Source organism: Nycticebus coucang, chromosome 18, assembly GCF_027406575.1.
Source record: "Nycticebus coucang isolate mNycCou1 chromosome 18, mNycCou1.pri, whole genome shotgun sequence".
NCBI classification, from domain to species: domain Eukaryota; kingdom Metazoa; phylum Chordata; class Mammalia; order Primates; family Lorisidae; genus Nycticebus; species Nycticebus coucang.
Genome location: NC_069797.1, coordinates 64,706,572 through 64,719,915, shown reverse-complemented (window position 1 = coordinate 64,719,915; position 13,344 = coordinate 64,706,572). Strand labels below are relative to the sequence as shown.

Below are 13,344 nucleotides of genomic sequence, written 5' to 3'. Positions count from 1 at the left end.
TTAAGTGGAAATTGTACTTTATTTTACATACATAATGTCATGTAAAACTTTGCTAGACGGTCTGGTTTGGTTTTTTTGTCTTTGATTATTAAAAACTAAATGCTCCTTTCCATTCTTTAATTTGGGAGGGGGGAACCAGCAAGCCCTTTACAATAATAATCTACTTAACTGCTAGAATTGAATTAAGCTTTGTCAGCTCCTAAAATCAGGAGAGTCACTTAATATTTAGTTTCCTTATTTTAGTAGTATGGTTAAATGAGAAATAGTAAAACAGATTTAGAAAACCAACTGTGTAGTGTGAGAACATGGATGACTGTTAATTTTGTAAAATTTATAATTTGAAAAGCTCCAAATTGTTCAAGAGATTTATTTGATGCTCTTGACAATATTGTGAATTACTGAAATAAATGAACAAAGCGAAAACATTAATTTAGCTCCTCAAGATGTCTGATAGCCAAGTTTTAATTTGCACAATGTTGTTAGTACAGGTTACTTTACTTCACAGGCTTCCTGGGGCTTTTTAGTCACACTGGAAGTCATGAATGTCTTTCCAATAATTTCAGGGAATTTTAGAGGTCTTCAAACTAAGGTCTACTCATACTAACACAAGGGGAAAAACCTCATTAAAACTACTGGTTAATCAGGAGGCAACATAACCAAAAGCACAGTGAATACAATATAAGTCTTCATGGTAGGAGGTCAACTTTGTTTTAATGCTAGCTTAGATCCAGGGAGATAGCTTTAGATTTAACTTTGGCTCACTAATCTAACTTTAATCTTTCATTGCAGTAATAGTTCTGAGCGTCTTCCCAGAGAGCCTCATATATATGCTTTTTGCCAGAAAATAGGTTTGGGGGGACTTATATTCTAATAAACTGAGGCGTTAGTATTAATGCCTTACATCTAAAGTATAAAAATTGTTAGGGATGGGAGCTGGTATGGGGAGTGGTATTCTAGGAGTGATACAATACATTGGAAACTAATTCAGCCTCTAATAATTGAATGGCTTCCAATGGCATGGTTATTCAAATTCATGGTTTTTAACTTACAGGACAGTTTGGGGGGTAGGCTGGAGCATTTATTACATATTTTATTGTTAATGTCTTAATGTGGGCCTTTTAATTTGTAAACAAATGATTGTGGGGCTGTGGAAAAGATTAACCTTTAAAGTTTTAAAAGACAGTCCACTTTTTAGCATGTCTGTTGTGTGGAGCCTGTGGTTGTCTTAATAAATGTGAATTTTCTCCCCGTTTTCTCTCTTATTTCTTTGCGTAGAGATTTCTTCCCCTGGTGTAAGTGTGAAAAATGCCTGGTGATAGTACCTGGTTTTGTAATTAATTATCAGCAACACTTGTCACTTTTAGCTTGACTTTTTAAATTTTTGCACATACTTAAGGTTATTTTCTTCTATGGTCCTACAGCGCCTTACCCAAAACCAAAAACTATTCCAGTAACTCAGTTGAGAAGCTTTTGTCAGACTGCCCCTTCTTGGTGATCTAGTGTAACATTCCTCTCTTAGGCTATTATTTTCTTTTTGGAGACAGGGTAGAGTGCTATAGCGTCACAGCTCACAGCAACCTCAAACTCCTGAGTTCAAGCCATCGTCTTGCCTCAGGCCTCTCCAGTAGCTGGGACTACAGGCACCTGCCACAATGCTTGGCTTGCTTTTTTATTTTTAGTAAAGGCAGTGTCTTACTTTTGCTCTTTCTCTGGCTGCTCTTGAATTTCTGAACTAAAGCAATTCACTTGCCATGGCCTCCCAGACTGCTAGGATTACGGGCGTGCTGCTGGCTTGTTGGATCTTTAGAGGTCTCCCTATCCACTTTAAGAAGCTGGTGTATGGCTCGGCGCCCCTGGCTCAGTGAGCCAGCCACATAGGCCGAGGCTGGCGGGGTCTAGCTCGGTCAGGGCCTGCTAAACAACAGTGACAACTGCAACCAAAAAATAGCTGGGCGTTGTGGCGGGTGCCTGTAGTCCCAGCTACTTAGGAGGCTAAGGCAAGAGAATCGCTTAAGCCCAAGAGTTCCAGGTTGCAGTGAGCTGTGATGCCACGGCACTACCCCGAGGGCGACATAGACTTCTCCCTTCCCCCGCCCCCCAAAAAAGCTAGTGCAAGGAATCATGATGGAATCAACCGTTTTTCTAAAGTCTAGCAGTACCATTTTTCCACTATCTGAATAATTAAGGTTTCTTACTGTTTAGATGGAGATTGTAAAAGTTGGCAAGCCTACCAGGTAATCATGGGTCTCAACACAAGTGTCTATTGCATGTTTTGATGAACTGCTAGAAGTATGGGCCTGTACGTTAGTGATTCCCTGCATCACCATGTAGGCTTGTTAAAAACGTTCTCCGGGCCCCTGGCAGCTGTTAGCAGTTCCTAATGCATTCCCAGGGGATGTAGGTGCTGCTTTCTGGGAACTGCCCTTTCGGAGCCAGTACGGTTATGGAGTGACTGTAGCCCTAAACCTGTAGTTACACAGACTCACCGTTCCAAAGGAGGTTAAGCTTCAAGACTACTGCTCTGGAATTAGGCCTGCTGGCGGCAACATCCCCTAGGGTTTTGAAGGCCTGGGTCGTTGATTCGCCATAAAGCACTAAAACTATTCTTTGAAATAGGTACCAAACTTATTTTCTTGATATTTAAGGTTGAGGTGTACTTAAATGGTGACTCGACGAACACGGAGTTATTCTGATAATTTTGGTGGCATGCCAAACAGATAAGGTAAAGCGAACAGTGGCTACAGCACGGTGATAAAAGGTAGATGGAAAGTAACTTATCAGTGTTTAAGAGGAAAAAAGATAAGCAATTGGTGGGAGATGAGCGGGAGCCGTGTACGGCGAAGGAATGAGACGCTAGTAGAGAAAAGCTATTAGACTGCAGGGTGGCGGTAGCGGGCTGGCTAAGCTAGGGCGGTCACAGCCGGAACCCAGCGATGCACTTCCGGGGTGGGGCTCGCCGCCCGTGTGCCTGCTCATTTCCGCCGCGCCTGCGCCCTCGCAGCTTCAAATTCTGGTGCGGTTGTGGCGGTTTGTTGGGATCAGCGGAGTAATGGGAACTTGTGCTCTTTAACTCCCGAAGGAGATGCGCTCTCGTGCACCGGTCAAAGCCTGCCATAAAGTCTGCAGGTGCTTGCTGTCTGGGTTTGGCGGGCGAGTAAATGGGGGGCAGCCGGAGCAGCTAACGGAAAGCAGTAGCTCCGGCGGAGGGCACCTGCGATCGCAAGCGCGGCTACCCCGGCGCAGTGAGCCGAAAGGCGAAGCCCCGGAGTCTGGACAAGGAAGCAAGGAACTGTTAGAGATCTGTCAGAGAAGGCGTTTCCTAAATGGAACCAAGCAGCAGCTTAGCCGAGATTCTCTTCTGAGCGGGTATTACCCTGGCTTCGGACCCTTGGGCATAGAGTTGCGGAAGAACCTGGCCTCAGAATGGTGGTCCTCGGTGGTGGTGTTCAGGGAGCAGGTCTTCCCTGTACACTCCCTTCACCACGAACCAGGCCGTTCACTGCCCGGGGACAGTGGCTTCAGGTTAGTTTCTGTAGAAACTCTACGAGAAGTCTTGCAAGACAAAGAGCTGAGTAAGGAACAGCTTGTAGCTTTTCTTGAGAACTTATTAAAAACGTCTGGGAATCTACGGGAGAACCTTCTTCACGGTATGCTTCACGATTTCGTACTTCGAAACAGGTGTCGGTGAAAGGCATTCATTTCACCCTCGATTTGGGAGATTGCAACTGGTTCTTTTTTCCCCATGCAAAGAAGTTAGCTGGTTCTCATTTTTTTTGCAGTAGTCGAGTATATTAACAGTGCTTTCTCCTGGAGAAAACTGGCCCACGGACCAGTTCCTTAAAGAATCAAGAATTATCCAAAGGACTTGATTCTTTAAGGTTTTGGGACTTAGGAATTATATGGGGTAGCACATATACATATAATTATACAGTTCGGTTGAGCGACCCTAGAACTCAATTCAATCCTGTGTTTGAACCATTTGTTCATTGTTACCAAAATGTTTACAAATACTTCCACAATTACTCTTCAATTTTGCCCATAATTGATGGACCAATCAAGAGCTCATTTTTCTACAACAAAAGGAAGATATGCTTCCTCAATTTTTCTTACTAAAACTGATTTACAGCGTGATCATTGAATATTTCTATGGGTAATTTTTGAGTCTGTTAAATAGTAGGACCAATCAAGCTTTTATGATTGATATTTGAGTGAATACACAGTAATTTGTAAGGCATCATTTGCTTTTAAAATCAACACAGTTTCTGGGTGTGGTGGCTCACGCCTGTAATCCCAGCACCTGGGAGGCTGAAGCAGGTGGATTGCCTGATCTCACGAGTTAGAGACCAGCCTGAGCAAAAGTGAAACTCCATCTCTAAAAAATAGCCGCCTGCTGTGGCGGGTGCCTGTACTCCCAGTGAATAGCTTGAACCCAAGAGTTTGAGGTTCCTGTGATGTAAGATGCCCCTGCACTCTACCAAGGGTGACCAAGTGAGACCGTCTCAAAAAAAATAAAGTGAACACAATTGCAGAAATTCTGAAAAATATTCAGGTTATTTACAGGACAGACTTCCTGCAAGTGTCTTTGCAAAACACTGTCCTTGCCATTTTGGTGCTGGAAAGTAACTTAAAATAGCCTAAATGTTCTTGATTCTGAGGATTAGTGCCTGTATTGTAGCCTTTAAAGGTTTCCTTAATAAAGTAAAACAAATGGATGATAAATGCGACACTTTTGATTTGTAGTATCTTAATTATTTCATGATGGCTTTACTTTGAGAGAGTTAAATCACCCCTCATTTACCATATCCCAAAACAAATCAGTCTTTTCTTCCCCATCATTATGGAAAAAAGTCAGCATCTTCCTAGTTGTGCAGACATTGAAAATAAGATTTAGGGCGGCGCCTGTGGCTCAGTGAGTAGGGCGCCGGCCCCGTATGCCGAGGGTGGCGGGTTCGGACCCAGCCCCCGGCCAAACTGCAACAACAACAACAAAAAAATAGCCGGGCGTTGTGGCGGGCGCCTGTAGTCCCAGCTGCTCTGGAGGCTGAGGCAAGAGAATCGCGTAAGCCCAAGAGTTAGAGGTTGCTGTGAGCCGTGTGACGCCATGGCACTCTACCAGAGGGCGGTACAGTGAGACTGTCTCTACAAAAAAAAAAAAAAAAAGGAAAGAAAAGAAAATTTAGCTGTTTCAGATATCCATTTATTCAAGTATGTGTTGATGTGCTAGGCATTCTCTCACCTTCAGGAAACTTAAATCCACCTAATTCACAAATCCTTTGGTTCTCTAGAGCAAATCTTTGCTCTCTTTAGTCCACATCTGAACTGTTGTAGTAGCCTTTATTTATAAATAACTCTTTAAAATTCTCAGCCATTGTGTCTTGAAATACTGTTAGTGCCCCATTCTTTCTTTTGTGACTTCATTATACATGTTAGAGCTTTCACCTTTTCCCCATCTTGTCATTATCTGAAAAAATGGGGGAAATTAGTAATCATTAATGTGTGATTAATGGACACAGTAATGTATAGTCCATGTCTACTTTTTCTTCTTTTTTTGAGATAGTCTCACTTCGTCACCCTTGGTAGTGTGCTGTGACATCATGGCTCACAGCAACCTCAAACTCTTGGGCTCAAGCCTCTGGAGTTGGAGTAGCTGGGACTACAGGCGCCTGCCATAATGCCTGGCTATTTTTAGAGACAAGCTCTGGCTCTGGCTCAGGCTGGTCAACCTGTGAGCTCAGGCAATCCACCCACTTTGGCCTCGCAAGTGTCAGGATTACAGGCATGCGCCACCACACCCAGTATAAGGTCCATGTCTAATAACTCAAAAATAGCTTGTTTGTAGTATCTATCTGTGGGCTTTGGACATTGAACTTTTATACTGATAGTGTACATAATTTGTGTATAAAAAGTTGTAGAGATAAATTGAGGATTCGGGTGGTTTCTTCTTCCTGGGAGGATTTACTTTGGCTTCTGGCAGGCACCTAGAGTGGGGTCATACCTTCTTAATGCAATCACAGATTAGACTGATGAGAGGCTGAGCTTTAGTCTTTCACATCAGCGCTATTCCCTTACATTGTAGGCCATTAAGTGTCCCAAATGAAAGACTGGGTGTGTCAGTACAATTTTTTGTATTTCCCAGGCCGATGATGTGGTAGGAGGTTCCACTTAGAATGTCAGCTTTTCAGTTTGAGAATTGGAAAAGGACTATTAAATGTTGAGTTCACCTCTCCACTCTTCCCTGCTCTCAAAATCCTGGGCCCTTGGCATGCCGAGGTGGCTCACGCCTGTAATCCTAGCACTCTGGGAAGCCCAGTCAGGTGGATAGCCTAAACTCGGGAGTTTTAGAGCAGCCTGAGCAAGAGCGAGACCCCCGTTTCTACTAAAAATAAAAAAAACTCGCCGGGCATTGCCAGTCTTAGCTGCTTGGAAGACCGCAGTAAGAGACTTATTTGAGCCCAAGAGTTTGAGGTTGCTGTGAGCTATGAGGGCACAGCACTCAACAGACTGTGTCTCTCAAAAAAGAAAAATCCTGGGCCCTCAAGTTCCTTGCTGCCTTGGTAGCTCTCTTAGGTCTTTAAATAGACCTAAAAAATTTTTTTTGGATCAGTTTTTCTTAACAGCTAGTCTACTCAAATCAAGTAACTTTTGAACACAGTGCTGTCATTTAGTGGGATGTAGTCAAAGTGCAAAAGAACTACAAAGACACTTTGAACTTTTCTCGGATTTATTCAAAGTAGAACTGTTGGAGTTATAATGCTGAAGCTATTTTTGTGTATATTGTAGAATAAATAAAATAGGTTACTGTTGGCTGGCGTGGTGGCTCATGCCTGTAATCCTAGCACTCTGGGAGCACTCTAGGATTGTCTGAGCTCAGGGGTTCAAAACCTGCCTGAGCAAGAGTGAGATCTTTTTTTTTTTTGTAGAGACAGAGTCTCACTTTATGGCCCTCGGTAGAGTGCCGTGGCATCACACAGCTCACAGCAACCTCCAACTCCTGGGCTTAAGCGATTCTCTTGCCTCAGCCTCCTGAGTAGCTGGGACTACAGGCGCCTGCCACAACGCCCAGCTATTTTTTTTTTTGGTTGCAGTTCAGCCAGGGCCAGGTTTGAACCCGCCACCCTCGGTATATGGGGCCAGCGCCTTACCGACTGAGCCACAGGCGCCGCCCGAGTGAGATCTTGTTTTTAAAAAAATAGCTGGACATTGTGGCAGGTGCCTGTAGTCCCAGCTACTGGGAGGCTGAGGCAAGAGAATTGCTTGAGCCCAAGAGTTTGAGGTTGCTGTGAGCTGTGATGCCTCAGCAATCTATTGAGGGCCACAAAGTAAGACTCTGTCTCAAAAAGAAAAAAAAAGGTTACTGTTATAAAGAAACAAAATCTTCACTGTATAAGAAGAGATAAAAATATTAAAAATGGGTGGCACCTGTGGCTCAGTGGGTGGGGCACCGGCCCCATATGCCAAGGGTGGTGGGTTCGAGCCCGGTCCTGGCCAAACTGCAACAAAAGATAGCTGGACATTGTGGTGGGCACCTGTGGTCCTAGCTACTTGGAGGGCTGAGGCCAGAGAATTGGCTAGGCACAGGAGTTGGAGGTTGCTGTGAGCTGTGACAGCATGGCACTCTACCCAGGGCAATAAAATGAGACTCTGTCTCTAAAAATAATAATAATGATAATAAGGGTAAGGTCAGAAATGTTAAATTTGAACTGGTAATATCAGTATGAGCTCATGATTTTAAAAAAATATATGTATTTCCAGCTCAGCGTCCGTAGCTCAGTGAGTAGGATGCCAGCCACATACACCGAGGCTGGCAGGTTTAAGCCCAGCCAGGGCCTGCTAAACAACAATGACAACTCCAACCAAAAAATAGCCGGGCATTGTAGTGGGTGCCTACAGTCCCAGCTACTCAGGAAGCTGAGGCAAAAGAATTGCTTAAGCCCAAGAGTATGAAGTTGCTATGAGCTGTGACGCCATGGCACTCTACTGAGGGTGACATAATGAGACTCTGTCTCAAAAAAAAAGTAAGTGGCTGGTGTAGAGAAGAGGTAGAGATAGCTTGTGTTTATATGGAACCTATGCAATAAATGTTGAAAGAGATGAGAAAAGTCTTCATTTTATTATTTTGTAATCCGAGGTATAATTGATTCAAGCAAGAATCATCAATGTATTCTATTGGGTGAAAGATTGTTGAGAAACTGGATATAATAAGGGAGTGGATATTTACTACCTTAACCAAGTAATCAGATTAGATTTCATCAATAACGGGATAATTTGGGGCTGGTGCCATGGCTCATGCTTGTAACCCTAGCACTCTGAGAGGCCAAGGCAGATGGATTGCTTGAGCTCAGGAATTTGAGACCAGCCTAAGCAAGAAGGAGACTCTATCTAAAAATAGCCGGGTCTTGTAGTGTGCACCTATAATCCCAGCTACTCTGAAGGCTGAGGCAAAAGAATCACTTGAGCCCAAGAGTTTGAGGTTGCTGTGAGCTGTAACCACACAGCACTCTACCAGGGGCAACCGAGTAAGATTCTCAAAAAAAAAGCAGGGGTGGGTGGGGAATAATTTGATATTATTATGATCGTCCTGTTATGATACTGTAGGACATACACATCAACTATTCCTGCTAAAAATGATTAACTTATTAAATCATATGGAAACAATCAGTCATCCCAAATGTGAAATAAAATCTTAGCAGCCTAGACTCAAATCAAAGGTCCATGTCCCAAAAGCAAAGTTAAAGGGCAAGGAGTTAGGAGAAATGTTCTAGATTGAAAGAGATTAGAGAAACCTATTCAAAATGGAGAATATGAATTGTAATTGGGGAGAAGGAGAACAGTAAAAAATGATATTTTAGATGAAAATTGGAACAGATAAAATATCAAATGCAGAAGCCTGCACCTGTAATCCCAGCAATACTTTGGGAAACCAAGGCAGGAAGATCTCACTTGAGGCCAGGAATTCAAAACGAGCCTGGGCAACAAAGTGAGACTACATCTCTACCAAAATAAAAAAATAAATTAATAAAAAAAATAACTGGGAATGGTGGTATATGTCTGTAGTCCCAGCTACTTGGAAGGCTGAGGCAGGAGGATCATTGAACCAGTAGCTCAAGGGTGCAGTGAGCTATGACTGTGCCACAGAACCAGCCTGATGACAGAGAAAGACCCTCTCTCTCAAAAAAAAAAATATACATATATATACACATATATGTGTGTGTGTGTGTGTGTAACCAGTCATATGTTAGATGATATTATAGTATTGTGGTTAGCTTTGTAATGGTTAACAGTGCTACACAGAGAAATTTTTTATTTTTTATTTATTTATTTTGAAACAGTCTTAAGCTGTCGACCTAGTAGAGTGCAGTGTCATCATAGCTCGCAGCAACCTCCAACTCTAGGAATCAAGTAATCATCTTGCCTCAGTTTTTTCTATTTTTAGTAGAGACAGGGTCTCACTTTTGCTCAGGCTGGTCTCGAGCTCATGAGCTCAAGCTGTCTACCTGCCTTGGCCTCCCAGAGTGCTAGGATTACAGATGTGAGCTACCACATCCGGCTTTTTTTTTTTTTTTGAGACAGAATCTCACTTTGTCACCCTTGGTAGAGTACGGTGGCTTCACAGCTCCCAGCAACCTCAAACTTAAGTGATTCTCTTGCCTCATCCTCTCAAGTAGCTGGGACTACAGGCACCCGCCACAGTGCCTGGCTATTTTTAGAGACAGGGTCTTGCTCTGGCTCAGGCTGGTCTCCAACTCCTAAGCTCAGGCAGTCCACCTGCCTCAGCCTCCCAGAGTGCTAGGATTACAGGTGTGAACCAAATATTTTTATTTTTAGATGAGGGACTACAGGTGCCTGCCATGATGCTTGGCTATTTTTAGAGACAGGGTCTTGCTCTGGCTCAGGCTGGTCTCCAACTCCTGAGCTTCAGGCAGTCCACCCACCTCAGCCTCCCAGAGTGCTGGGATTACAGACATGAGCCAGATATTTTTATTTTTAGGTGATGCATGCTAAAGTGTTTGTGAGTGAACAAAATGTGGCAAAATGTTGATAATTGATGAATTTAGACAAGGAATATGTACGTGTTTATTGTAGCTAGGTATATATTATTCTTTCAACTTTGTTGTAGATTTAAAAATCTTCAAACTAAAATGTTGGGGGAAACTTTGTACAATTAAGTGGTAGTCAGTTAGGATCTGTCTTTATAGCTCCATGCTACTTATACTGCTGTATTAACATTATACTATTAATTTGTCTATAAATTGACAAAAATGATTTGGGTTGATGCAATAGATTTACACAATGATTGATTTATCTCTGGACAGGTGCCTTGGAGCACCATGTAAATTGCCTGGAGCTGATGAACAAGAAGCTACCTTATGGCCTTGCTCAGATTGGAGTGTGTTTTCATCCTGTTTCTGACACTAAGCAGATACTTAATGGTGTTAAAAGGTATGAAAAGTGGCAAATAATTTGGCCTTGTATTTAAATAGTCGAGAATCAGAATTTTCCACTTTGGGATAGATAATATAATTTTTTTAAATAAGCTAACGTTCTGATATTTTTGATATCTAAAGAGTTGGTGAGAAGACTGAAGCTTCACTGGTGTGGTTTACTTCTGTGAGAACTTCAAGCCAATGGCTTGATTTCTGGATACGTCATCGACTCCTATGGTGGAGAAAGGTACTACAATCATTCCCTTTGAGTAGTTAATAGGTAAATTGTCTTAATGTATCAAAGATAATGCTTCTATATTATAAATGAAATTTTATTTGATACACATATTTTATATTTACAAGAGACAGCTATAGTAAGTCAACAAATACACGTAAAAGGCCCTTTGTGATGATTTTCATTATTCCAGATAACAAAGCTACTCTGGTAAAGACATTTGTTGGTGCAAATGTATTTGTTGATAAGTTTTTCTCTATTGTTCAGAGCCTTCACCTAGTATTCCTGGTTGCTATGGAGTTTGATTCTTGTCTACTGTTATAACTTCAGCTTTTGCTACCTACCTCCCTGAACTCTCTGTGTGAGTCAAAAGGATTCTGTAATTGATGAATTGTAGAATATGCTGAAAAGAGTTGAAATAAGCACGTTTTTTTGCCTTACTATTGTCCTGCCTTTTCCCAACTCTTACAAATAAATCCTCCCAATATCCATCTAAAGTAAATGAAGTAACCAAGCACTTCATAGAAGGGTAAGAACGGTGACTAGATTACACTTTCTTTATCCCATTTAGTTGATGTTTGATTTCCCCTCTTGTTAATTGTCCAAAAAAATGCTAGGTAGCATCAGCAGTTTTTCTGTAGTTCTTTCAGACTGAAAAAATAGCATACTCCATATTTTAACTTTTTATGTTATTTTATTTTGATACTGGTCTCACTATGTCACCCAAGGTAGAGTACTGTGGCATCACAGCTCACAGTAACCTCAAATTCTTGGGCTTAAGCGATTCTCTAGCCTCAGCCTCCCAAGTAGCTGGGACTACAGGTGCCTGTCACAACACCTGGCTATATTTCTGTTGCAATTGTCATTGTTGCTTAGCTGGCCTGGGCTGGGTTCAAACCCGCTACCCTCAGTGTATGTGGCTGGCGCCACAACCACTGTGCTATGGGCGCCAAGCCAATTTTAACTTTTTAAAAATTAATTTTCAGCTCGGCGCCCGTAGCACAGTGGTTATGGTGCCAGCCACATACACCGAGGGTGGCGGGTTCCAACCCAGCCCCAGCCAACTAAACAACTGCAACAAAAAAATAGCCAGGAGTTGTGGTGGGCGCCTATAGTCCCAGCTACTTGGGAGGCCGAGGCAAGAGTTTAAGCCCAAGTTAAACCCAAGAATTTGAATGTGAGTTGTGACACCATGGCACTCTACCGGTAGAGGACAACATAATGAGACTCTGTCTCAAAAAAATAAAAAAAAAATTAAAATTAAGTTTCATCTGGGTGCCTATAGTCCCCAGCTACTTGAAGGGCGGCTGAGGCAGAAGGACTACTTGAGCCCAGGAGTTCAAGGCTGCAAGGCCCCACAATCGGGCCTGTGAGTAGCCACTGCACTCCAGCCTAGGCAACATAATAAGACCTTGCCTCTTTAAAAAAAATCTCAAGCACCTTTAATTTGTAGAGATAATTATGGGATTAGAGGTAAGTTAACATTTTAGTATGTTAACAAGACAAACAACTTTTTTTTCTAGTTTGCTATGAGTCCATCTAACTTCAGCAGCAGTGATTGTGAGGATGAAGAGGGCCGTAAAGGAAACAAACTTTACTACAACTTTCCCTGGGGAAAAGAACCAATAGAAACCCTGTGGAATCTAGGAGATCATGAACTTTTACGCATGTATCCTGGAAATGTGTCTAAATTACAGGTATGTCTTACCTTGATCTCCTGTGTATTCTGTACCCTGGTTCTCTGTAATAATTTCTGAACCATTGAAGTTGCAGCTTGGTATCCCATGATCCCTAAATATTTAAGTATGTATTTTTCTGGTGCAATGTATTTTTCATATGCATAACCACAATATAGCCATCAAAGTGAAATTCACAGTAATCCGCTATTAACCACCCATTCCATAGAACCCTACACATTTAGCCAGCTATCCCAGTAATGCCCTTTCTAAGTCCCGGATCCAATCCAGCATCATATATTTCCTGTAGTTATTATGTCTCTTTAGTCTTTTTTTTTTTTTTTTTTTTTGGAGACAGTCTCAAGCTGTCATTCTGGGTAGAATGCTGTGGCGTCATAGCTCACAGCAAACTCCCAACTCCTTTTTTTATTTATTTTTTTTTTTTTTGTAGAGACAGAGTCTCACTTTATGGCCCTCGGTAGAGTGCCATGGCATCACACAGCTCACAGCAACCTCCAACTCCTGGGCTTAAGCGATTCTCTTGCCTCAGCCTCCCAAGTAGCTGGGACTACAGGCGCCCGCCACAACGCCCAGCTATTTTTTGGTTGCAGTTCAGCTGGGGCCAGGTTTGAACCTGCCACCCTTGGTATATTGGGCCGGCGCCTTACCGACTGAGCCACAGGCACCGCCCGCAAACTCCCAACTCTTGTGCTCAGGCAATCCTCTTGCCTCAGTTTTTCTGTTTTTAGGAGAGACAGGATTTCACTTTTGCTCAAGCTGGTCTCTAACTCATGAGTTCAAGCGATCCACCTGCCTTGGCCTCCCAGAGTGCTGGGATTACAGATGTGAGCCACTGTACCTTGGCCTTTTTAGTCCCTTTCAAATGAATGATTCCTTTTATCCTTCCTTGGCTTTCATGACCTTGACATTTTTTTTTCTTTTTTATTTATTTATTTATTTATGTGCAATTTTTGGCCAGGGCTGGGCCTGAACCTGCCACATCCCCAGT

At 42.6% G+C, this 13,344-nt stretch overlaps 1 protein-coding gene across 5 annotated transcripts in view; it reads left to right on the top strand.

Annotated features, from left to right (window-relative positions):
- Positions 1–2,977: 2,977 nt before the first annotated feature.
- POLG2 (DNA polymerase gamma 2, accessory subunit) overlaps positions 2,978–13,344 on the top strand; it is a 47,181-nt gene continuing 36,814 nt past the window's right edge. For 4 of the 5 annotated variants that reach the window (XR_008375688.1, XM_053570792.1, XM_053570793.1 and 1 more), the window contains exons 1-4: positions 2,979–3,647; positions 10,314–10,440; positions 10,566–10,671; positions 12,183–12,356. Coding sequence is in view for 4 of the 5 variants with exons in the window: in XM_053570792.1 (XP_053426767.1) it covers positions 3,083–3,647; positions 10,314–10,440; positions 10,566–10,671; positions 12,183–12,356 (972 nt within the window). In the remaining variant the exon portion in view is untranslated. Of the gene's footprint in view, positions 3,648–10,313; positions 10,441–10,565; positions 10,672–12,182; positions 12,357–13,344 lie in introns of all 5 variants that reach the window. The other variant, XM_053570791.1, reaches the window with a different exon arrangement.